This window comes from Strigops habroptila, chromosome 4 (genome assembly GCF_004027225.2).
Source record: "Strigops habroptila isolate Jane chromosome 4, bStrHab1.2.pri, whole genome shotgun sequence".
Taxonomy (NCBI): domain Eukaryota; kingdom Metazoa; phylum Chordata; class Aves; order Psittaciformes; family Psittacidae; genus Strigops; species Strigops habroptila.
In genome coordinates, this window is record NC_046358.1 from 36,469,247 (window position 1) to 36,493,382 (window position 24,136).

General features: G+C 50.3%; 1 protein-coding gene across 1 annotated transcript; it reads right to left on the bottom strand.

Annotated features, from left to right (window-relative positions):
• Positions 1–508: 508 nt before the first annotated feature.
• VSX2 (visual system homeobox 2) lies at positions 509–22,515 on the bottom strand. Its single transcript, XM_030483522.1, has 5 exons — positions 22,086–22,515; positions 20,739–20,823; positions 17,758–17,881; positions 1,946–2,126; positions 509–889 (listed from the first exon to the last, which is right to left on the bottom strand). The coding sequence occupies exons 1-5, from the start codon at positions 22,513–22,515 to the stop codon at positions 558–560; spliced, it is 1,152 nt and encodes a 383-aa protein (XP_030339382.1). The 3' UTR covers positions 509–557.
• Positions 22,516–24,136: the final 1,621 nt, after the last annotated feature.

Consider the following 24,136-nt stretch of genomic DNA (forward strand, 5'->3'; position numbering starts at 1 on the left):
CACCATGGATGGAGAGTTACCGGTTAATGGAAATACTGCCATGAGCTCGTACTGCTGCAGCCTGGGCCAGAGGCAGAGGTGATGGCTGGTGGAAGGTGGCGGTCTGCCTGGGGCATGGCAGGATCGGGTGCCAGGGGAAGGGGCCCAGGCAGCACTGGGGAGAGGCGTGCACTAAGAAGGGGCATGGCGGCAGGGGACAGGCTCACCCCAACATGATGGATGGGGTCTGGGGCTGGAACAGGAGGAGAGAGCCCCAGAGCTGGTTGTGAGGCCAGAGATACCAGAGCCTAGGTGTACCTCGGGTGACAAAGATGGGACACTTCCCCACAGGGAAGGGGGGGAGGTGAGGAAGGCCCAGTGGGGCAGAGGAGTGAGGGGCAGGGCTATGCTCGAGGGGAGCAGGCAGGGGACACCCCTACCAGGCAGCCCCAAATGCAGGGACCGGGTCCCCGCTCCGCAGCAGGAGCAGCCGGGGGAGCTGGCAGTCTGAGGGGGAATGCGGCCCCCTGAAGACACAGTGTCTCTCAGCGCTGGCTTCCACCGCCTGTTCCCCCCTCCTAGATCAGCTTCTCCTCCTTCTGCGACGAGTTCAGCTTCTCCATCTGCCTCTCATCCTCAGCCGCTGCTGCCTCCTCCCCTGTCTCCGGCTTCCTGCCCGGGGCCGGGGTGTCCCCGGCGATGGTCCCCAGGACTTTGGTGCTGTGCTCCTGAGCTTTGGCCCTGAGGGCGGCAATGCTGTTTTCTCTCAGTTCCTCCTGGGAAATGGTGGTTTTGGGATCCGGGCCCCTCTCTTCCTTGTCACCCTTGTCAAGCTTGGGCAGGGCCTGGCGCTCCACCTCCGTCTTCCTCCCCGCCTCAGCCGCTGCCTCCAGAGACTTTTTGTGCATCCCTAAAAAGAATTGTTGGTATTCGGGTTTAGAAAAGCGCCTGGGCATGGGAAAGCCATCTTGAACTGAAAACAGCAAAGATAAAGAGAGGCCAGAATTAAGGAAAAGCAGAAACCCTCACTTCACGCAGCAGTCACAGCGAGCCACTCGCTCTGGCCCCCGTGCGAGGGCAGCCCAGGCGAGGCAGCTGCCTGCTGGGGTTGCCAGCAACATCCATGGCCTCGGAGCTGCCCCCAAAGGTTTATAATTACTCTCCCCTTCATTTCTCTCTGTGAACCTAAAGCTAACTTGTCCCCACGTGGTAATGAGGGTCTCACACAGCAGCACAGTTGCCTGAGCTTCACTGAGGCTGGGGAGGGTGATCGCCCATGGTCCTGTATCAACCTGCTCCTCACACAGCCCACCCCTCTGCCTCTCTCAGTTTCGCACAGATAGAAGGACAAGACAGCCTGTATTCAAGATGTCAGACACTAGTTTTGTGGCAGAACCAGCTTGAAAGGTCAGAAAGAGGCAAGCAAAGAGCAAGAGGGGGGAGCTGCTACCTCTGTGTCTGCGCAGAAAAACAAGTGAAACCAGGGAGAAATGCAGCTTCCCCAGGCACAGAGAGTAGGAGGAGGCAGCAGTGTGTTCCTCCAGGGACCTGGGGCAAGGAGAGTGCATCTGGGGATCCTGGGCATCCAACACAGCCTCATGGGGCAGGGGGAATCAGACCGGGATGGCCTGCCTTGGGCAAGGGTTGGAGGCCCTGCTCCAGGGCTAGGCATGAGGGATGCTCACAACATGGGAGTCAAAGGCTAACACCAGCCTGAGCGTGGGGGGCAAATTCCTGCCTGAGCCAGATCCTGCAGGTCAGGATTCAAGACCAGCAGGGATTTGGGATGAGCGTTCAGACCCTATTGACGAGGGCTGTTGTGGGGGGTGGAGGGCAGCAGGGTGGGGGGACTTCACCTCACCACCCTCCACCTGTGTTTTTGACATGGCTCCAGTTTCTTCCTTGCACCCCCCTCGCTTTGTCTGAACCCACTCACAATCCCCGACAAAGGCGGCTGCTTTCTTACCCAGGAGCCAAGGGGCGCAGGACTCCATGATGCCATCCTTGGCAGACTTGAGGATAGACTCGGGCAGTGGGATGGAGTGACGCACCATGGCACCGTAGAGCCCGTACTCAGCCATCACGCTGCTCCTGCCCCAGCACTTCTCCCTCTTCCGCCATTTGGCCCGACGGTTCTGGAACCAAACCTGGGGCAGGCAACAAGAAGGGACATAGGTTTCTGGGGGGAGAAGGTGTGTCAGTCCCCTTCCTGCATGGGAACACATGTGTGCTTGTGCAGCAGGGCGAAGGCAGACGCATGGATGCTTATCCCAAAAGCACTGTGACCTCTTCCCCCATGCAGCAGCCACTGGGTATCTCTCCCTCCCTCGCTTGCAGGTCTCATCCCTCTCTGCAGGACGTAATTTGGTATCTTTTTCTAGCGGCTTTTGGCTCTCGTGCCTGGGATTTTCTTCCATTATTTACTGGGTGCCTGAGCTGCGGCGCAGAGCTGCAGGCAGTGGTGCCTGCAGGGAGGGCTGGGATGCAGGCAAACACTCAGGAGAGGCGGGAGAAGCGGAAAGCTGATCTGTGCGCTTCGCCCTGAATTCCCAGTTTGAAAAGCCCCTCGTCTTCTCAGAAAATTGGCAGAATAATCTCTGAGCTGTGACCTGGGGGACAGCAAGCAGAGGCGGGCGGCGATGGTGGTGGTGGGGGATGCTCACAGAAACCTATTAGCTCTCTCTCTCTGATTTCCATTCCTCTTGTCTCCCTCACCCTCCTCCCTCCCCAGCTTCCCTCCCTTCCTGCCGAGCAGAGGCATCAGCTTTAGATGAAAAATTGCTTGAGGTCTATTCAGAAGGAGGCAAAGGAAGAGTCAGCCCCAGGGGCAGCCCAGGCCTGATTGAAAAATAAGTTAATTTCAGTTTGAATCGATGGGCCTCAGGCACTGAAATATCACGGGAAATTAAAGCAGCTGGTCCCCAGGGAACCACGCCATTGACCTGCGCTAATTAATGCCATGGAGTTACCAGGCCCCTCTCGGAGAGGCAGCCCCTCCTTCCCCACGGACACCCCAAACACCTCCTCATTTAACTAATTAGACTCTCAGAAAATTGGGTGTTAATTTGTTTAGGAATTTTTTTTTTTTCCTTCTCTTTTTTTTTTCTGCCCTGCCTTTCCCGGAAAGCACAGGGCAGAACGGGAATGGATGGCGGGGGCTCGCTGGCAGATGGATGCTCGGGGTCACTCCGCAATCTTCTCCAACTTGATTGCTTGATTAGGTCGTTAGCACATTAAAAAAAAAAATTGCTTGCCGTCTGGCGCTGGGCTGATGAGTGGGATGAGGCGGGAATCGCCTGGGTAATTTATCTTTTTATACTGCAAAGAATTTGATTTCAATCTGCAGATATATGGAGGTGCCTTTGACACCTGTTTAACATTACAGAGCTGACAGCTTAACCCTCTCTTGTCCCCGCCACCCATAGCCATGGGGGAACTCAGGCTGCGGTGGGGAACACTGGGGCAGACCCCAGCTCTGCTGTGGGGACCATGAGGCTGATGCAGAGGAGTCATGTCCGGCTGGCAAGGCAAGCTCGCAGAGGGGAACTGCCCAGCACGGAAGCCTCAGGGGGACAGAGTTGCAGGGCAGGTGGGTGGCTTGCTAGCGCTGGTGACAGCCAGCATTGACCATTCCTGAGAGCCTGGGTGGCCTGGCCCCACAGGGAGCTGTTTGGGGTGGATAGGGTGGTAGTCCCAGTGGCTGCGATCCCAGCTTCTCCCAGCAGAAGACACTCTGTGTGTGTTAGAGGGGATTTTACAGCCAGGCTGCTTCACCACACGTAACCTCTTCTGCATGATAAACAGTCTGATTTACACTTTCATACTGCCGAGATGTAATCATGAATGGCTGCCAATCCACAGGGGACTGAGCAAGGACCCTCATGAGTGAAAAGCTTCCTCTCTCCGCCTGCTCCTCCATGCCTGTGTGGCACATGGGTTTGCTTGGTTGGCAGTCAGCAGGATGCTGGCACTCATCATCCTCTCACTCCAGACCACACGTTCCTCCACTCCCAGGCTCCAGAGGGCAGAGCTGGAGGGGATTGGCTCACTCCCTCTCCAACCTCAGCAAACCCCTGACCCAGGGGTCTGGGACCAGGGCAGTGGGGCAGCTGCCCCTGACACCTCCATACTGCAAGGGGGCAGCTTGACCCACTGGGGGAAGGAAGGGTATCCTGCCTGTTCTGCCCTGGATAAACCAGTACAATTAGGTGCCTCACCACAGAGCTCCTCTCCTATCTCCCTTGGTTTCAGTGAGAAATTCCTGTACAACCCAAGGGCCAGCACCTGCAAATCTGCCTTGGTTTGGGGCTGCAGTGGCACCTTTCCCTGTACACAGAGCGGCTTGCAGGGCTCAGCTCTGCACAACTGCTTTTGTCACCAGTTGCCACACTTGGAACCTCAGCCAGTAACAGGTTTTTCCAAGTGGGCAACTTTTTAACCTCTCTTCAAACCTTTTTTATTCAGGTGCCTCTTCACTGATGCTTTTACCACCTCTCTCTTTCCCCCCCTCTCCTGCCCTGATGCCCCAAGCTTCTACCCCCACACCTCACACTCTCCTGCCCTTCTCCTCGGCCAGGTCTCAGCCTGCCCCAGTGCTGCCCACTGCCACTAAACCTGCTGCCCTGAAGCATCCCCTTTCCCATGGCAGGGCCGTGCAAATGCTGGAGCCAGCAGCAGCTTTGCCAGCTGGCAGACCAGTTTTGACTAGAGCCAGTGGAAAATTCGCTATTGAAAAATGCTGATTCAATCGCACAGGAGAAAACGCATCTGGCCAGTGGAAGTGTAATCAAAATTATCTATGGCTTTCCTTGGAATGCTGTATTTTAATCTTGGCTGCCTAAGACACACAAAATCTATGCTTTAAAGCCAAATAGGAAAATCGGATTTACATCAACACTTTGGTACATTCTGAGATTTCCCAAACAATTTTTTCTCTCTCCATTTTTTTTTTTTTTTTTTTTTTTTTTTTGTCATTTGATGGGAATTTTCTCTTGGTTTTTATAAGGGAAAAGGAAAGTTTTAAATCCCAGAACTTCAAGAAGAACAGAAACTGGGAGGACTGACCATCTTGCTTTGACACCAGGAGACACTTCTTCATCTCAGGCATAAAGTCAAGTGAAACCAGTGGTACTGAATACTGAATGTTGCTAGGATCAGACGCCAGTCCAGCACCTCTGCCACAAGTCCATCCTGAGGAGCATGGAGGGAAGAGCTCCACCACAGCTCTGGCAGCCCCCACGCCATTTCAGATCAGGAGAACGATTCCCTGTGGCATGTTCTCAGGATTTTGTCCTCATTCAGATGGCTCCATCAGCAGGACTTTCTTCTGGGAGAAGATCTCACTGCTTTCTTCACATTTCTTGATGTGTTACCAGAATTTTCCCATGCCTTGATTCTGAGCTGAATTACACAACAGTTTTAGTAATTCTGGGGTATTTTCGGTTGTGTTGGTACATCAGGCACAACTTTCAGATATGCAGCTATTTATTATTGGCACCTCACTTTTTTCCTGGAGAAGGCTTCACCCTTACCTTTACTTGTGATTTTGGTATTCTGTATCTTCTTTGGCTGCTTGTTATCTTTGCTTGGAGATATCTACACCAACTTCCTCCAGCTCTGTAAAATTCAGTCTGCTTCAAGCAATGTTTAGGTTTGTCCACTTTTCCTCTTGCCCCTTCCCATCACATGGATCGGCTCAGCTTCGTGAAATACGTTACTGATGTGGCTGTATATGATGCACCTTCCTTCTCACTTGCTTTCATCTGGTTTTCCATTGCACAGCCCAGGGTATAGTGAAAAGACTGTGTTTGTGCTTCCACACTTCATGCGCAGTGGTGAAAAACCCTGGTTAATTTTAGACTGAAGAACGTCAGATGTTTGTGCAAAGCTATCACAATCTGATGCACAGAGGTGTCTTTTGGGCCAATGTGCTACATCTTAAGGTGATTTACAGCTTTTTATTATGACACAAGCACCCTCTGTGAAACATGGGAAGCTTGTTCCAGGAACCTACCCTCAAAAATGGACAACAGAGTAAAGAGGACAGGTTTGTCTCGCTATCCACCAGACACATCAGCATCTAAAGCTCAGCTCAAGCATGCATGCTTGCTTTTTAGGAGCCCAAAGCCCTCTCCTGGCCTGCTCCTGAGGCTCCACAAGTGCCGCCCTGTCATTGGGCCAGAGCTGAGCATCACACACTCTAACCCCACTGGGTACATTACACTGACACTGTCCCCTCCAAGAACAGCTACAGCCTACGAACCAAAATAGCAGCAAATGCCAGCACCTTCAGTGTCATCTCCTGGATCTTTGTTCCATATGCCTATTCTTTTGAGGCCCCCTTACCAAAATCAGCAGTATTGCAAAGCCTTATAAATGGGGGGTATTTCTAACCTTAATCATCATCTAATTCTCACCTTCACTGCCCAAAGCAGTGAAAGTTGAGGCACTCTGTGCTTGACCGCAGGGTTGCAGTGCTTCAGAGTCAAGACTGGCAAGGTTATTTTTGCCAGTTTCCTCCTCTGAATCACAAATGATAACTGATACTTCTTCAGATTATTGACGATGCAGAAGAGTGAACTGTAGTAGGAGGAATCTCTCATTTTGCAAAGGGATATGAGACTCAGTGTATCCTTATTATCCTTATTCATCATGTTAGTTAGTTTGTTTACCTAATCAGGTCCTGAAACATTGTCTGCTAAAGAGAGAAATCTCCCTGAGGTTGGCCATGAGCCAGGAATCTGAATTAGCAAAGGGCTATTTTAAGGCATTTAGGGTGTTACTGTGTATTGTTTCTGTATTGTTTCAACCTAAAATTGTCACTGGTTATGCTCGTTTTCTCGGCTGCTACTGTCCAATCCTGGGTACACAGGCAAGAGAATTAGTAGTGGCCTCTTTCTAACAAAAAAGTGTTGAGGTTTTTGTTGTGTTGTGTTTTTTTTTTTTTCTTTTTGTTTGTCTTTTTGTTTGTTTCCACTGCCCAAGCATTCCTTGCTTCCTATAAGAAAAATTCCAGGCTAGATAATGGGGAATTTTTGCTTCATCAAATCTCATGTACTTTAACACAGCGTTTCAGCAGGGGTCTTTCAAGTGACAAGCCTTATGGAGCACAAGATGGTGCCAGCGCAAAGCAGTGCATGCTGAAATGCCCACTAGATGGCCATAAGCAAATGCACGTCCACACACGCACAGGCACCCGGCTGCAGAGACACCAGCACTCGCCCCACCAGCACATGCCTTTGCCAGGCTGCAGGGAGCAGCCGCACGCGGCTGTTGGCAAACCAGCAACTAAGGCAAGGGGCAAAAGTCCCCCCAGCAGCAACGCTGCGACCATGTCCCCCACCCATGGACTGGGGGACTGTGCGCTTTCGCACAATTCCCTGGCGCAAGCCTTCAGAGAGCTGAACTGTCGCTCTGTATGGTCCCTGCAAAGAAGCCATTTCTGGTAGTGAGTCCTTCAAGTGAGGACACAGCAGAGAAACTGTGCCCTGCCAGTCCAGGGAGCTTTCTGGACTTCTGTGATATTGCCTCGGCTTATAACGTGCTGTTGTGGTCCTACGTGACGTGATGGCTTTATGACCCAACATACTCATGTCCATCCAGCACCATGCTTTCCTCCCAGGGATCCAGCCATCTCAGTCTGAAGAGTGCAGAAGCTGAATTTCTCATGCTTATCCACCAGACCTCTTCGTTCTGTGGCATTTACTGCTGTGGGAAACGTCCAGACATCTATACCAACACTCTGTAGCTGCTTATGTCCCTTTCCCCACCATGCTGCTCTGGACTGATCCTGTCACCTCACTGTATACAACAGCAAAGCATTGGCACAGGGAAGCTCTGAGTCTCAGTGCAAGCTTTTCACACTTCTGCCTGCATACTGGTTTCCCCTCTCCTGGACTAGAAAAACGTGGTAGACCTGCTATCCCCCTCACAGCAGAATGCTGGTCCTGAAATCATGCCCAGCAGCATACCATACCTGTTGCTTCAACCAAAGTTGAAGCCCTTTGATGGATCCAGCTGCAGACCAGAGAACAATTCCAGCTCACCTCCATGCTCGTGGCCCTGCTGCCATCTCAGCACTCAGTTCCTCATGACAACTACACATCTCACTTTCTACCTTTTTCCTTTCCAGTACAAGACTCTACAATGAAAGACAAAATGAAAACCTCTCTCTGAAAAAACAGCAATATCCACGCCCTCATATGGGACAGAGACGGTGGCCTTGGCTCGGTTCAATCTGAGCATGTGGGCACTGCAAAGAACAGCCTCATATCTTCCTCGGAGCATGTTCCCATCCGCACTCACAGGTCATAAGGCTTTATAATGCCACAGAGTGTAAGGTCTGACTAGGTCCTGGGGCTTCCCCAAATCCCTCCCCTGTAGTGCTCATGCAGGAAAACTTCCTGTCCCCAGGCTGCTGGTGGAGACTGCACCACTTGTGAAAGCCTGGAAATGGTTTATGGCTGTCTTTTCAAATGTAATGTCAAAATTATTGGCACTGTTTATAGTGACATCACTTTCTATGGCTGGTGTAAAGTGGGTATGAAGTTAAATGAGAGCAGTAAAAGTTGCACATGGGCTGCATGGCTGATCACAGGACTCATCATCCCTCCTCTTACTAAACACTGGGAAAGAGCTTTCTGAGCTCACGTTAGAAAGAGCAATTCCCGTACACAGCAGGGGAAGGGAATTGCAAGAGCCCTTCCTGATAATAGCTGGAATCATGCTGGACCCATTCAGCTAATGGGTCCAACCAGACATACTGAGATGGGCTGTGAGACAGTACTCACCCCTCTCAAGCAAAGACATGATGATTCATCCAAGCTCAGGTCTCCTCTAAGCTAAACTAGCACAGCATGCATTGAATATGGGCTTAATACAGCAACAAGCAAAAATGCTATTACTATGCCACCAGCCCTGCAAAAGAAAAACAAGTGTGCACACGATGTGCATGGTAGGTATAGTGGTTCAGCACACACTTGATCTGTGCGACACATCTGCACTGCAAATCCATCACTGAGACATTGACTTCACCATGGCCAGACCATGGTGACCAACAGCTGACCAACAGCTTAGCTGGAGCTACAGCTCCATATAGGCTGCCAGATGCTGGGCTAGGCAGATAAACACACAAATTCCTCTTTTCCTAACATGCTGATTGAAAACCAGGAAAAACATCAGGGTCGTGGGTGCATGATAGTCACAGAAAAGCTGGCAAGAGTGTGCCCATTGTCGTAGTCCACACAAACCCAGGGAAACATTTGTCATTGTCACAAAGGGCGATACTGCACATCCATCCTTTGGGTGCTCACAGTGCCTGGCTCCATTAATCAAGATGCTATCCTGACTGTATAATTTCATTTTGCCTCATTTTCCCTCTCTGACATTGCTCTACAGGTCCTCTGGCACAGAGGAAACCTTAGCATAAGTCTTCATAAACATCCATATGTACCCTGTGAACATGCAGGGACACACCATATTGTCACCTTCATGTTAGAGCAAGGTGAGTCAGAACAGTCAGAGGGGAAGTGTCATATGCCCTTCATGATGCCTTTCAATGAGCACCAAAATCAGAGCTTGGGATGCCAGTCTTCCTCAGAGGATGTGGAGTGCTGCCTGTGCTCTGGAGCTGCTTCCTGCATGCCAGAAGCAGCTGACTGTTGTACTTTATCAGTACACACAGAGCAAATGGCAAAGGTGTGCTCTGTCCTTCTCCAGAAAATAATGTAGGAGCTGTGCAGCAGCAGGAGATGGTGTTTGCCGCACTACCTAGTGCCTGCCATTTCCCAAGGTAAGGCTCAAGCCCATCCCTGTGTGCATGGGGACAGCTTGCAAAGTCCCTCCTGAGGGCTACAGCGCAGGCTCACAAGTGCATGAGAACGCTTGGTCCATTGAAGCATTAGCTGAAGGATATCTACAGAAACTTATGTATTGTAAAACACTGTGACATGTTGTAATAATTTTCCATGCATCAGCCTGGAAGTGAGCACCAAAAGGAGAAAGTTGCAGTCCTTTATGATTTTCCCTTAGGAAGATAAATGATAATGACAGTGTTTGCAATTCCTTGCCTCATGCAATAAGAGATATCTAATCACTCAAGCTCTTTCACCCGGTGAAGAAAAACTTGAAGCTGTGGAAGAAGGAGGACCACAAGAGTCAAAGAGCAGGCCAGAACCGCGGGCTGAACCCTGACAACCACACAAAAGCTCTAGTAACTACCAGCCAAAGTTTCAGCTCTGCCTTAGCTCAGACAGTTGGGAACCTAACAGAAACCCGCTGAAAGAAAGTAGAGAGCAAACTATGCTTCTCACACAAGGCAGGTCCTAAACTGGACATCTCTTGCTCCTCCCAGGGCAGTGCCACTCAGAGTAGACAGAAGAACACGTAATGCTTTCTCACAGCCTCTGATGAAGTGGTCCCTGAAAGCCACCTTTGCTGTAAGGTACTGCAGCAAGTTTGGTTCTCCAGCTCAGTTCCTCTTTTCTACTCCACACAAGGACATGTCAGCCTCACGCATGCAGAGATCAGGGTTATCTCTATGTCTGTTCATCTAGTCTGTTGAGGACTAGACTTCTCACCACTGCACAGACCCATGCAAAATGTGGCTAGCAGAACATCCACAAAGAAGGGCAACGAAAAGGCAAAGGAGGTTTGTACTGCCAGAGAAAAATCAGAAGAACTTGTTGAGTTCTATCAAGGTAAAAGATAAATACTATAGAGAAAGATAGATCCATTAAGAAATAACAGGGAGAGTAAATTAACTGTGTCTCTAAAGTGCCTGTGTTATTGAACTGCTAAAAAAATCTCTATTCAAAGTCAGAAAAGGAGGAAAACTTTATTATAAAGGATCATTAAAAGAAAACCTGAACACACAGCCATAAGTTGGTCCCTCTGCCAGCCACCCTAAGGCTGGAGGGGAATTAGCTATTGAACCTGATGGGCTGCCCAACTATTTTCTAAAAATCAGTCGTGAAAAACTGCAGTGATATCAGAAGAAATAAAAAGAAAGTTGAAGGAGTGAACGCAAGCGTTCCCAGCACAGGCATTTAGGATAGCATTTCCAGAAGAGCGTAAGTGATCAAGGAACCTCGGTGCCTGAGCTAACTCAGAGAGGTGTTACCCTTAACCTACTGTTGTTAAGAAAATAGGGGGATAAATGCCAGAAAAAGTTGCCAGAGCCTGGCATTAAGCCTGTAGAGCCATTCCTCATTCCATGATGAGCCATGGTGGGAAAAGTCTTTGCCAAGGCATTCCACAGCAGTGCGCTACCATATATTTTGTTGCCTGCATGTATTTCCTCTTGCAGGGAGCTTAAGAGCCCCAGCACTTGAAGGTGTCTGACCCTCAGTGATGGTATCTCCAAACCATGGAGAGAACAAGGAAGGAGCTGTCACTGCAAAGCCCCGTTTCCCTCCCGATACAGTGGAGGAGCACACCAGAATCACACTGACTCTTACATAGTGACAGCCATAAACACCTTGCTAGGAACAGAGCAGAAGAACAGGACACGCAAGTTTGGGGTTATTTGGTTTTCTGTCCCGTTTAGAAAATTGGTCACTGTCTGAAGCAACTCAGGGACTGTACACAGAGGGATAAAGCAGTACCTGGGCAAACAAAATATTCATAACTCTGTACCTCCATCTCTGCATTGAAAAACATCTTTTAAACTGAACCTACAGCCCCAGCTGTAGCAGGGTAAATCCCACAAGCTGAGCAAGTAACCTGCACAGTCTAGCAACAAGCAGGAGTAAACTGAAGAGATGTTCCCAGCCCTCCGTTTTCCTTCTTGTTTCCTGCCACATTTTCTTCCTCTGTCCAAAAGCATGCGGTGTAAGGCTTTCAGACAGTAAACCCTTTGGGAAGGCTTGCCTGGGCCCCTGCTCTTGCCCATCACCCACCCCCTCTGTTTGTAGTTCTAGTAATTAACTCGTAAATAAAGTTCTAGCACATGGACTAAAACCAGGCCATAGATAAAGGGTAATGAAAACACTCCATTACAGAAAGGGCCAAATTAAACAACTCTTAATTGAAAAATGGAAATTAATATGAATTTAGATCAACTAAACAAGCATGTTATTGAAGAGGCAGCAAAGTGGATGAACTCCTCACATACCAATTAAAGACATGGAGGCAGAGATGCACCATACACCAAGAGAAGTACTCATAATATTCTCACCAAGCCAGTAGGTTTGATTAGTTTTATTACTCTCCCTTGTATACTTCTTACACTCCTAAAAGCATAGGGGAAGTTAATGACACTTATCTGGTTATCACAGCCCTGTGGCTTGCGCCAGTGTACAGGAATTACTGGCAAAGGTAGCCAGCACTAGCTGCTCGTGATTAACTACTTGCAGGGCTTGTAGAGTTCTTAAAAAAAAAACAAAAACAAAACAACATTAAGATATTCAGATGATTGGCTCACACAGCAATATATTATTATAATATATTATATATTATAATAATATATTATATAATATATTATTATATATAATAATATAATATATATAATATATATAATAATTATATATATATAATAATAATATATTATAATACTTTCAGCTTCTCCACCACCTTGGTAATCTGCCTCCAACCACTCTAATCGCTCTGGTAATTTCCCACAAGCTACATGATCTCCTTGAACGTGCTGTATAGAGATACAGGTGGGAACCCACTGGCACTGTGCCTCATGCTGGCCTTTCTCTCTTCTAAGTGTGAGAGCCACTCAAAGTTTTAGCAAGAAAGGACAGGTCCTCACTTATTGAGAGCAATAGTGACAAGCAGAAACATACACAAACCAACACCACCACTACTTTCTGCAGCACTAAGAAATCCCTTGGCGGCCATTCCAGGCACAGATTCAGGAAAGGTCAGCAACTGCATGGAGCAATCATCCCCATTCCACACTTGCACCATGGGATTAGGACTACGGTTCAACACTCTGCAGCAAACAGGAAAAGCTGGTGGAAGGCGGAGAAGCCAGGGCTGCTAAAGCTGCATAAACCAAATTTTTTCCTTCACACTTTCTATCATGTTTCTTGAGGGGACTCTGTGAGTTCACTGCTGAGCTCCTCAGTTCAATACAGGTTCCTCAGGCTGTTCCAAATTATATTCACCTCTAAATACAGCCCATTTTTGCAAAGCTGACGCAAAGTAAGACTCTTGTTCTGGAAAAATACTGTTGGTACAAATGCTTCCTTCCAAATGACCACCCGTCCTGATTCCTCCATCCCATTCAACTCCTAAAGGGCTACACAGTGATACTGAAAGCAGCTAAAACAATATATTTTCAATTAGAGTTTTAATTGTCTTTGTTTTGGTTTTAGCCAAAATTGACATCTTGGCTGCCTGACAAAGCTTGCTGGATACAGACAATCCCCACTCCTCATGCATAGCACCAGTGTCTCCTCAGGGTTCCTTTTGCTTACATGAGCAGTTTTATTTGTCCCAAAATTCTTCATCCACATAATTACCAATCGTTTAACAATAAGAAATGATGATTTTTTAGCACTTTATTCTCTTTTTTAATTGATTAGTTCCCTTGAAAGGTGAATCTAGTATCCCCACAATGGCAGTTGGGATCTTATTTTTTGAAATACTGAACTGATTACTTGATTTGTTTGGTTGGTAGGAGAAGTACTGTAATGACAAACATACACGGTCATTTCAGTAATCCCGAATCAAACTGTTACTGAACTTTACTATTGTAGATACTGGCATTTAAAGTTCGGAACTGTCATATATTAATAAATTCAATAGAGATACCTTATGTAAAATCTACACATTACATTTCAGAGTATCTGTTATGAGAAACACACTGATCTAAGTCAGGTGTCAGAATATTTGTCAGCTTGAGGCCATTTAGAATACTTTAAGTTGTCTATTAAGGATATATTTCCCTACAGGAATCTACTTACCTCACCTGGATTTTACAGAATGGCCTGGATTTATCCTAATAGCAGCACTTCAACCCTTCTGAATATTCTTTCAAATATATTGTTTAATGTAGTCTTTTTCAAGTATCTTTCAAAATGGCCACAGTGATGTCTTACACAAAGTGTCTCACTAGGAGAACTAAATTATTTTTCTGTGTTGTCTAATGGGATGATGCTCATGTTCCTTCCTCCTACCGATACAGGAGGAAGATGCACACAGCATGAAAGAGACCTGCCTTGGGAAAAAAAAAAAAAAAAAAAAAAAAAAAAAAAAAAAAAAATTCATCTTCTCTTTAAATGGAGGATTTGAATATTTTTTTCCCCAAATTCAATGTTCTCTCAATCCAATAACTTTCTTGGCCTCTGATGGCTATTTGTAGTGTTCTGATGAAGGTTTTACATGCAAACAGTTCCTGTATATCATTATCTCAATTGCAGTCTTTGAACTTCACTTTCATATTGAATTTCATAGGTGATTTACTTTCTTTTTGACTACTACCTCCTGAGAAATAAGTCCATAAATGAAAATAAGGGATAGATATCACTCCTAGGTGTGGCTCCAGTGGGAATCCCTGTGAAATGCTGTGAAAGCCCACAACATGTGACGATCACAACAATCTTTTAAAGAAAACACTTTCATTGCTGACCTACAAGAGGGAGAGAAGAATGTTGAAATATGGGAGAAACTGCAAGCTACAATGAAAATAATGTGGTTTGTAAGGTTTACTGGTGGTCTTGGCAGTTCTGGAGTAATGGTTGGACTTGATGATCTTAAAGGTTTTTTCCAACCTAGTTGATTCTATGATTCTGAAATGCCAAAATACAGAGCTCCCTTGAGCAGTTAGAAACTCATGAAAGGAGGGGCAAAAAGATTACATGAGGGGCAGTAAGTGATGCTAAGAGATTCAAAGCAAGATTTACTTCACTCACGTAGTTTTGCTGCAGAACTTCTTGCTGCAAGATACTAAGATATTCACATGTGTTCCAAATCCCAGGAGGTTGTCCAAGTATTCAGTAAGTATCACTAGATAGCTGCCCTGCTCTCATACTCTAACATTCACCTCTTGCCAATGTCAGACATGTTAGGGACGTTATTATGCTTGTTAGCCAAAGTTAATAAAATGACATATAAAACCAGAACACTGAAGGGAAAATCCTCAGGATAAAAAAAAAACCCCAACTGTCTAAAAAAAAGCTTAAAGTGACTGAATTGGATAAATAGAAATAATAAATATGGAAGCAAGTAGACTGGTGCTAATCTGAGGCTGTTTCTGCAAGGACTCAGAGGTCCTGCTGAACCCGGTGTGCATCTGTAGGCATGTGCTCCCTTATCTCCAGGAAGACTGACAGGCAGGATGGTCTTCACAGAAGAACAACCACATGATTAAGAGACTGACATGTGATTTATGAAGAATGATTTAAGAAAAGATCTTCACAGCTTGCTTAAGCGATGATGAAAACCAAAAGTGACAGCCAGGAGAAGAAATAGCTTAGATTTATTTAAAGAGTGTGAACATCATAACAAGGGGGAAAGAATTAGGCTCATACAAAAGGGGCTAAAATTGAAAAGAAACATGAGGTAAAATATCAGGAAGCATGCCCAAGGTTGGGAATCATCTTGTCATAGCTTGTGACACACACAAAAGAAGTACGGACAAGGAATCTTCATAGAATATGTGGTAAGGGACAACTGGGTGATGACCCATTGAAAAGACCAGCGGTGCTTGGGACTCCTACATGGTAACCTGATGCTCACTCACCCTGGCAGGGTGCTCATGCTCTCACACAACGGATGATTCTGCTGTTTCTCATTATTTACCCTTTCATGATGAGCAAAAGTATTAAACAAGCACTTTGTCCTGGAATACAGATGTCATTAGCAACACCTAATGTTCACAACAGCCACACCACAGAGTGCTTCTGCTGTCCAAGTCTAACCTGATCTCTAGGGCAGAGAGGTCACAGTAAGGAGCACTCCTAGGTTTAAAGACTCTGCAGTACAGGAAGAGTAGGTAGATGTTCATTAGCCCATTGCAGAATGGCAAGCTGGCAGAAAGTCAGTGATAGCTATGTTAGCCACTGTTTCACTTCCAAATTAAATAAAACACTGCATCTCAGCACTAGAAGGATGCTCCAGATGCTGAAGCAGTACATGCAATGTCCAGCTCTGCTTTTTTGTCATAACATCTCCCTCCACCTCACCCATAGCGAAGGCCCTCAGCTCTGGCCAGAAGAATGGTGCCTCTGCAGTTCAACATATACTGTACCACTAGATTAACCTCTTCCTTGAAAAAAGAGGTCCTTTATGTGTAATCAAAGGATCTTCTTTTCAGTCCAGCATCAGATGGCGGGTGCCAGCAACACTAAACTCCTGACAGGTCTCTCCCCTCTTGACTTAATGTCCTACAGGGTCACAAGTAGAGAAGTGACCATCCATCCAGCTTACTCTCTCCAGAGGCAAAACATCACGTCCTGTTGCTCAGTGCAAGATCCTAATGCATCAGGTAGGATTTCAGATGATGGGCCATTATTTGTGAGGACCATTGGAAAACCTGTCAGCATGCAGGTTATCTACAAGCTGTTAGGTCAGCAGGAGTCTTGCCAGCGCAACAGGAGAAACACTACTCACTTTTATAAAAATGTCACTTGATTAAGCACAAGAATGCACACGGTGAGGGGGGCTCAGGACTGAGGGGAAAAGGGCTGCACTTTTGTTTAGGAGGACCTCCCTGTCCCTACACAAGGTCATGCCTCAGCAGCTTCTAGTGTCAGCATCATCTTGCTGAATACCCTCAGAGCTACCTTCCAAACCCAGGAGGGAGCAGCCTCCTGGGCCACCTCTTTAGTAAAGAAAGAGCACAGGCTGAAGGAAGATATTGGTGGGCACTGGGCATGCATGAGGAACTGAGTAGAAGGAGGAACCAGGGAAAGCTGGACCCTCCCAGCACCACCTGGCACTCAGGCCAATTCCTTTCATAGAAACTGTGATGTATCAGCCACGGAGGCAGCCCCTGCCACTGCACAGGGGTCCATGTCAGTTTAAGCCCCAGCCAGCCAGGCTGCAGAAGCTGCTGGAGTCCACCCTTGTGAACATCTGCCCAAGCACATTGTGCCTTCCACAGCAGCTGTAAGTCTTCTCCAGCTTTTGGGGCTGTAATTATTGCCCCGTGGCTCAGGCTGCTCCTTACCACCAGAGGATTCACCAATGAGATACCACCGCCTCAATTTACCTCCTCACAGGGGCACAGCAAGACTAGCATGTAATCAAACTCCAAACATTAAAAATCATTAACAAAATCTTATCCCCAGAAATTTTCAGGGAAGCTTCACTTAAGGAGGCAAGTGCAGAAGAAGTGCAGAGATGGTGCAAACACCTCACAGTGCCACTGCCACACTGTGGTCCTACCCACAGCAGTAGAAGCTGCCCACAACATCTCTGTGCCTCCTCTGCCCAAAGGAGGAGAGATGAGCTCTTTCCCTGCCACACTGCCCACCCAGCCCTGATCTTTGAGAGGCTCTCTTCTTGCCTATACCACCAAGACCTTGAAATGCTGCCATCTTTCCTTGCACACCAGTTCCCCTTCAGTGATTTAGGATTCCCACTGTTACATATGTCCCGAATCACTGGTATAACATGCCACGTAAACACATGTTGACATACAAACATCAAATAAAAATCTGCCAAGAACATCTGATCTGGCTGCCTACCCATCAGGAGCAGGGGAGTGGACAGCCTGGGGAGGTTATTCAGAGCAATGTCAGCCTTCCCGTGTCACTACCTTTTCTTCAGGGAGGGATGAATATGGCTGAGAGGAGCAGGATAAGGGGGTCCGAGAGATATGATTACCTGTATCCTGTCTTCTGGCAACTCTGTTTTCATGGCCAGCATCTCTCTAGCATATACATCAGGATAGTGGGCCTCATTGAAGGCCTTTTCCAGCTCCTCCAGTTGGTAGGATGTGAAGATTGTCCTGAGGGGAGTAAAACTCTTTGATCAAAAAACATAAGAAGCAGCAGCAAAGATGATGAAGAGTCAGAGAAATGGACACAGAAGCTGCAGAAACCTGGGTAACCTGCTAATGCATAGCTTTTCCCCCTCATGTGCCCTGTTTCTGTATACAAAAAGGTCAGGTGCCAGGGTGAAAGGAGAAAGAGAAAATGTCAGAAGACAGCACTTTAAACAGTTACAAATCACCTTCCCTTTCAGGGACTTGCCTCTGGAGACAGTCCTTCCCCAGCAGCATCACCTACAACCAGCACCGATGGCAGCTGCTTTTATACCTCAGACTCAGCTGCCTCTTGTGAGGATCCTGGGGGTGTCCCTGTCTCTCACCCCCCACAATGGTGCAGCCACCCCTGACCTGGCTTAACACCCCCCCCCCCCCACCTTGCATCCAGAGATTTCTTAACACTTTGGTAGTCACGCTGAGATAAAGCAGCATCCCAGCATCTCATCTGGAGAGGCGCTGAGCTCTTGTCAGCTGCTGGTCCTTAGCCTCTTCAGTCTCCGCGAGCAGATTATCCTCTCCTGGAGCCCTGGTCCTCTGCTGAATCCTCCAAAGGTCTTACTCACTCCCCATTGCTTTTCACCAGTCCTTCCCCACGAAAGCCAGTGCCAGCTCCCTTCCTCTGCCTTTACCCTGCTTGCTTCCACACCGATATCCCACTAGCTGTTCGCTGCCAGTTTGCATTACCCCATTATCCTCTGGAAATCCTCCTGGACCGCCCTGGCGGGCAGCAGCCCAACCCGCCCCTGCGCAGCCAGTTCTCAGCTCGGGACAACCAAATTGAAAAACCAGCAGCTGGAAAGCCGAGACGGATGAAAGCCCTTCTCCAGGGGATGGATGAGAGGTCTCGGACCGCTTCCACTCCCCTAGGGCTAAAAATCCCATCCTACGCCCCCCAGTACACAAACCGCAATTTTTGACAAAAACCAACAACACTCCAATGGGGCGTGTGGGAACCCAGACAAAACCAAAACACCACAAACAAAAAACCGTGTAACAAACCGAACAACAACGAATTGAAGCCTTCGGTCAAAGTAAACATATAAATACATTATCAGACTAATAAACATGTAGCTCCCAGAAGGGGGAAGGAAAGAGAGGGGGAAAAAAATCTGTTTCTAAGATACATCCGAATTTCAAAAAAGCCCTGCAGTTCCAGAGAGCATAAACAGAAATAACCCCCGCCATTCAGAATCGAAAGAATTCCACCAGATCGATTACATTACTAACAAAAGCAGCATGCAAATGCAAGGTACCTGCCTGCAGTCAGACCCTTCTTTAAATTCACTCCTAAATCCATTCTCTTTTCAAACAGTTTTCCTTCATCTCCGACAAATCTTTGAACTCTAGGGACAGCAGAGGCACATTAACGAGTGTATTTTCTTTCTCTGGGACCACAGGAAAAATTATTCCAATTTCGATCCCGTTCGGATTTCAAGCATTCCCCTTCACCCTCCTCCGAGAAGAGCTCTCAAGCCCGGCGAGGCTCACCGGCGGGAGGGTGAAGCTGAAGTTTTCCCCTTTCAGCATCTCAGCCCCTGTCCCTTTTGCAATCCTCAGTCCACTGTCCCTTTTGCTGTTTCTATCCTGCAGCTATTTGCAAACTATTGGCCTGTCATCTCCCAGCCCTTTCTTGGTACAACTAGAGGTCTTAACCATTTAGCACAGAATATACAACTACAGCTAAATGTTGCAGGTCTGTTTCTGTCTAGAACTGAAAATAAAACAGATCTGGATTTAGTTTCCTCTGTCCCTTCCAGACTGTGATCCCTACGCCAGCCCCTAATGTGTTTTCACCCAGCCCTGTCCGGTCCACGAAGAAAACGAACCCATATTTACCCCAGAGCACCCAAACTGGAAGCATCTGCCTGGGGAGGGACTCCGGGTTTCGGATGAGCCCTGCAGACCAAAACCTTCTGTAGCTCACAAGCAGGATGTCTCCCGGGACAGTCGGTCTCCTTCCACCCTGCATCCTGCTGAGCTTTCACTGGGGCATCTTTTAATCCACCCTTCCTGCACCGTGTCAGGATTGATTTAATTATTCCTAAATACCCTTGATGGCTGGTGGCTGGTCTTCCTTTGTCCTGACTCTCCGGCCACAGCAGTGCCAGAACCCAGCACGGCATTTTGCGTTTCTGTGTATAAGGCGCAGACACTCCAACTCCGTTTTAGCCGTGGGAGAAGTCAGGCAAAGTCTATTACTCTGCCCGCTCCCGAGGGGAAACAGAATCCCAAATCCAAAGCGGATCTTCGTTTCCTTAACCAATTCTCCAGCCTTTTTCAGCTTCTCTGCAGGCTGCGTCTGATTCGCAACTATTTAATCTTTTGGCAAAACATTTATTTATAAGTAATAAAATATTTAAATCGTTGATAGAAATTCTCTCTCTCTGACTGCCAATATTAAGGTTGTTATATGGGGGACAGAGGACGGGTTTGATGATTACGGGCAGTCTTATGATTCTCACCCCCCCACCCCCCGGGGATCTGCATCCCGCCCAAACGCTCCCGGGCTGCTCGGGATGCCTGGATCCGCAGCCAGAAAAATTAAACAAAGAGACACCTGTGGCCGATCCTCCGCTCCCTAAAGGCACGTCCCCAGAGCCGATTTATTTTGGACGGGGAGAAATTAAAAAGGAAAAGGCCCGGGGGAAAAACCGCAGCGGCGCCAGGGCGCTCCGGCGGCAGGTCCGGGGGTGCTATTTCGCTCCGGGCCGGAGCGGGACGGGAGCGCGTCGGACCCGCCGTGGCGGCGGGGTTCACCGGAACCCGGTGCGTTGGCGGGGGGCGGTGGGAGCCGGCAGGGTAGAGGCCGCTCGCTTACCTGTGTCGCCTCTTCTTTCGTTTCTTGCTCTGGTTTAGGGAGGATTTGGACATTTTCCGGTCGCTAGAGGAGACATCTTCGGAATCTGCGGAGAGACAGGCAGCGGCCGTGGGCTGGAGGCCCCCGGGTAGGGCCAGGCCCGGCGGCTCCGCTCCCTCCGGCGGCTCCAGCCGAAGGTTTCGTTGCGATGATGCCGCGGACGGGGCCCGCCACCGGCCGCTCCCTCCATCCCGGTGCGGCCCCAGCCCCGGCCCCAGAGCTGCTCCCGGTTCCCGTGCCGATCCCGGTCCGGGGCGATCCACCCTCGCCAGGGAAGGCTCCGTGCTGGGACCGGGCTCTCGCACTCCCCTCTCTCCCCCGGAGTCGTTTTCTGGGGCTGTTGTTATCTCACTGCTAAAATGCAGACCCGGCAAGCTCAACAAAACCGTAGGAAAATGGGGAAGCTGCAGGTCCCTTCCTGCGGCCGGGCACCGCGGCCGCCTGCGCCAGTCCGGAGGTCCCGGACTGTCCCGCAGAAACACCAGAGCGGGGAGGGAAAAATTGAGGTTTATGGAGCTACCGGAAAAAAGAAAGAAAGGAAAAAAAAAAAAATCCCGGGACGAGTTGGTGTTCGTCCGCAGCCCCCCGCTCCGCAGAGGTGCCCGGCCGCGGGGTGCTCCGGGCAGGGCGGCGCCGCCGCCTTTGCCCCGAAGGAGCCGCCGGGTGACAGAACCGGGACCCTCATTTCGATACCCGCCGCTGTGCCCCGCGGCGGCCCGGGCTGGCCCCTCGCTCCGGCCCCGTTCCTGCCCGCGGCGCCCCGCCACCGGCCCGGCCCAGTGCTGCTCGGCCGGCCGTGCTGCGGGAGGCGGCGGCGCGTACCGCCCGGGCACCGCGTCGAACGGCTCCGGCCGCTCCCGGGTGGAGGCTGGGGGTGTCCCCCAGGGCCGAGGCCGGGCCCGGGGCCAGGCGCTGCTGTCTGCCGCGCCGGGGGGACCCAAGGCGGCCTGGAAGCGGGGCCTGCGGACAGGGCTGCGGGCAGCTGCTGCCGTCTAGGAAAGGGATGCCGAGCGGCCCCTAATTTCCCGGCAACGAGTTGGGGCCGCATGAGAACCGGTCCGCCGGGATCCGCACACCCGCGGGTCGGGCACCCATGGCCACGCCATCACACGGCGGCTGCAGCCCCGGACGGCGAGGGAATACAGTCCCACCCGCCCACCCTTCTCCTCCTCGGGACCGAAACGAAATCGGCTTCCCGCGGCTGGGCATGGGGCCTCCTGGCGGGGCACCGGGTGCCGGAGGCTGCCGAGAGCGGTTAGCGGTGCTGACGGGGCGCGGTGGGTCCCCGGGGACCGAGAACGTGCCTACCTGAGCTGGCTGTCTGGCTGCTGTCCAGCTGCCCGGGGGCCCGGGCCAGGGGCTGCAGGTGGACGCTCTGGGGGTCGGAGAGCACCTCCAGGAAGGTGGGCTGCGTGTAGAAGCCGGGGATGCCGCCGGCCCCCAGCAGCCCCATGCCCACACCGCCCACCCCGGCGGGGCTGAGCACGGAGCGGGCCGCCAGCAGGTGCCCGGCGGGCAGCGAGTCCAGGGCGGCCCGAGGGTGCGACGGCGGCTCCTTGTTCAAGCCCAGGATCTCCTGGATGCCGAAGCCGGTGCAGCGGGGAGGGGTGGGCCCGGAGCTAGGCTTGGACCCCGCCGCAGGGGGCGGCGGAGGCGGCGGCGGGGCGGCGGCCGCGCCGTCGAGCTTGGGCTTACCGGGCAGGCTGGGGGCCAGCTCCGCGCCCGCTTTGCCCGTCATACTGCGGCCGACGGTCCCTGGTGCCCGCTCCGGGAATGCTTGGGAGCCCCCGGCTCAGGCCCCTTTTATCCGCCCAGCCGGGAGCCCGAGCGGGGTCAGAGCCGCGCAGCCAATCACAGGGGCCAGCCACGATTAGGGATGCCAAAAAGTCGGCACCGGCGGCGGCGGGGCCGCTGCTCGGCGGGCTGAGGCCGGTGCGGGTGCCCACCGGGGGGCTGGGGCTGCCGCCCGTCCCCGCGCCGAGAAGGGCCGTCCCGGCGGGGCAGGCCCCGGCCCCGCTTCGCCTCCAGCGTGCGGGGGGAGGTGGGGTTGAGGGGGGGACGGAGGCATCCGTGGCTTCCTTAAACACGGCTCCAGCCTGGCCGTGCACAGGGTCAGGCACCGGCCCAGAGGAGAGATGCACAAAGCAGCCGTGTAGAGAAACGCTGGCATCCCTGGCTTTCTGTTCATCCGTGTTCTGAGATAAATACGTGGACAGCAGAGAAACAAGGGTGCACGGAGGAAACCTAAGGATTAAAGCCGAGCAGTGTGCCTCAAAAATGTACACCTGGAAGCACTGTGTGTTGGAGGAACATCCGTCTTCACACCATCAGAGGTGGTGACATAGTCGCTTGGACTCTCTGCACACCCCTGCCCATGAGCATGGTTTCTGAGACATATGGTTGTTCAGTAAATGAAAGCATCTTTCACCACCCTTGGGCAAGATACAACACACCTCGACCCTGCCAGCCCTACCCCAACCAAAACTAAGGGACAGCCTAAGGCATCCCCTCTTCCACTTAACCTGAGGCAGCAGCTCCACCGCAGCATGTACCTTGATAGTGGTAAATAGTTCACAGTGTGGCTTCTAAAGTCTGCTCACAGGGGCTGATTAATCACTGGGACAGCAATCTGGGGCTGGGATTGCAAGTCCAAGACACGCACAAAAAGCCCATCTTCCACCTCAGCTTTGAGGGGAAGCAGCTCCCTGTTCCTACTCAGTTTTGCAGGCCTCTGGGATGGTCCATCAGCTTAAACGGCTCCTGCCTTCCTGTGAAAGGAGGCTCTCTTGGTCTCTGCAGGAGGCTCTGCAGTGCCTGGTGGGTGATGGCTGGGAATGGCCTCTGAATTTGGTGGGATCTGTCCAGGATGGCCACAGGTGGTTTAGACTGCCCACAGGCCGTGTCCTGTGTAGTTTGGGAATCCTGGTTTAGAGTCTTGGCCTGCCAAAGGATCAGGGCCACTGCAGATGCCAAATATGACACCTTCCCTGAGCACATTGAGGGCACCTCCACCATGATGGCAGTATTGCTGAGGCTGTCTCTTATCAGAGCTGTGAGCAAGTCGTTTACCAACTTGGTGTTTCAGATGTTCTCCCATGACTGTAAAGCAACTCGTGTCTCCACAGTGATGCAAATTGTTCATAAGACGTGAATGAAGACTTCCAGAGTTCTGTGTGGGCTGGCTGCTCCCTAAGGGACAGGGAGATGGGAGCCAAATGTGATAACACAGCCATGGGGACAGGGTTCCCCCAGGGATCTTGTGCCACTATACCTGAGCAAGGGAAGCAGAGCAGTTTGTGGGAGGTAGCCAGGCTCAGTCACCAGTCCAGATCACCAGACAGGTCGATGGAGATGAGGCA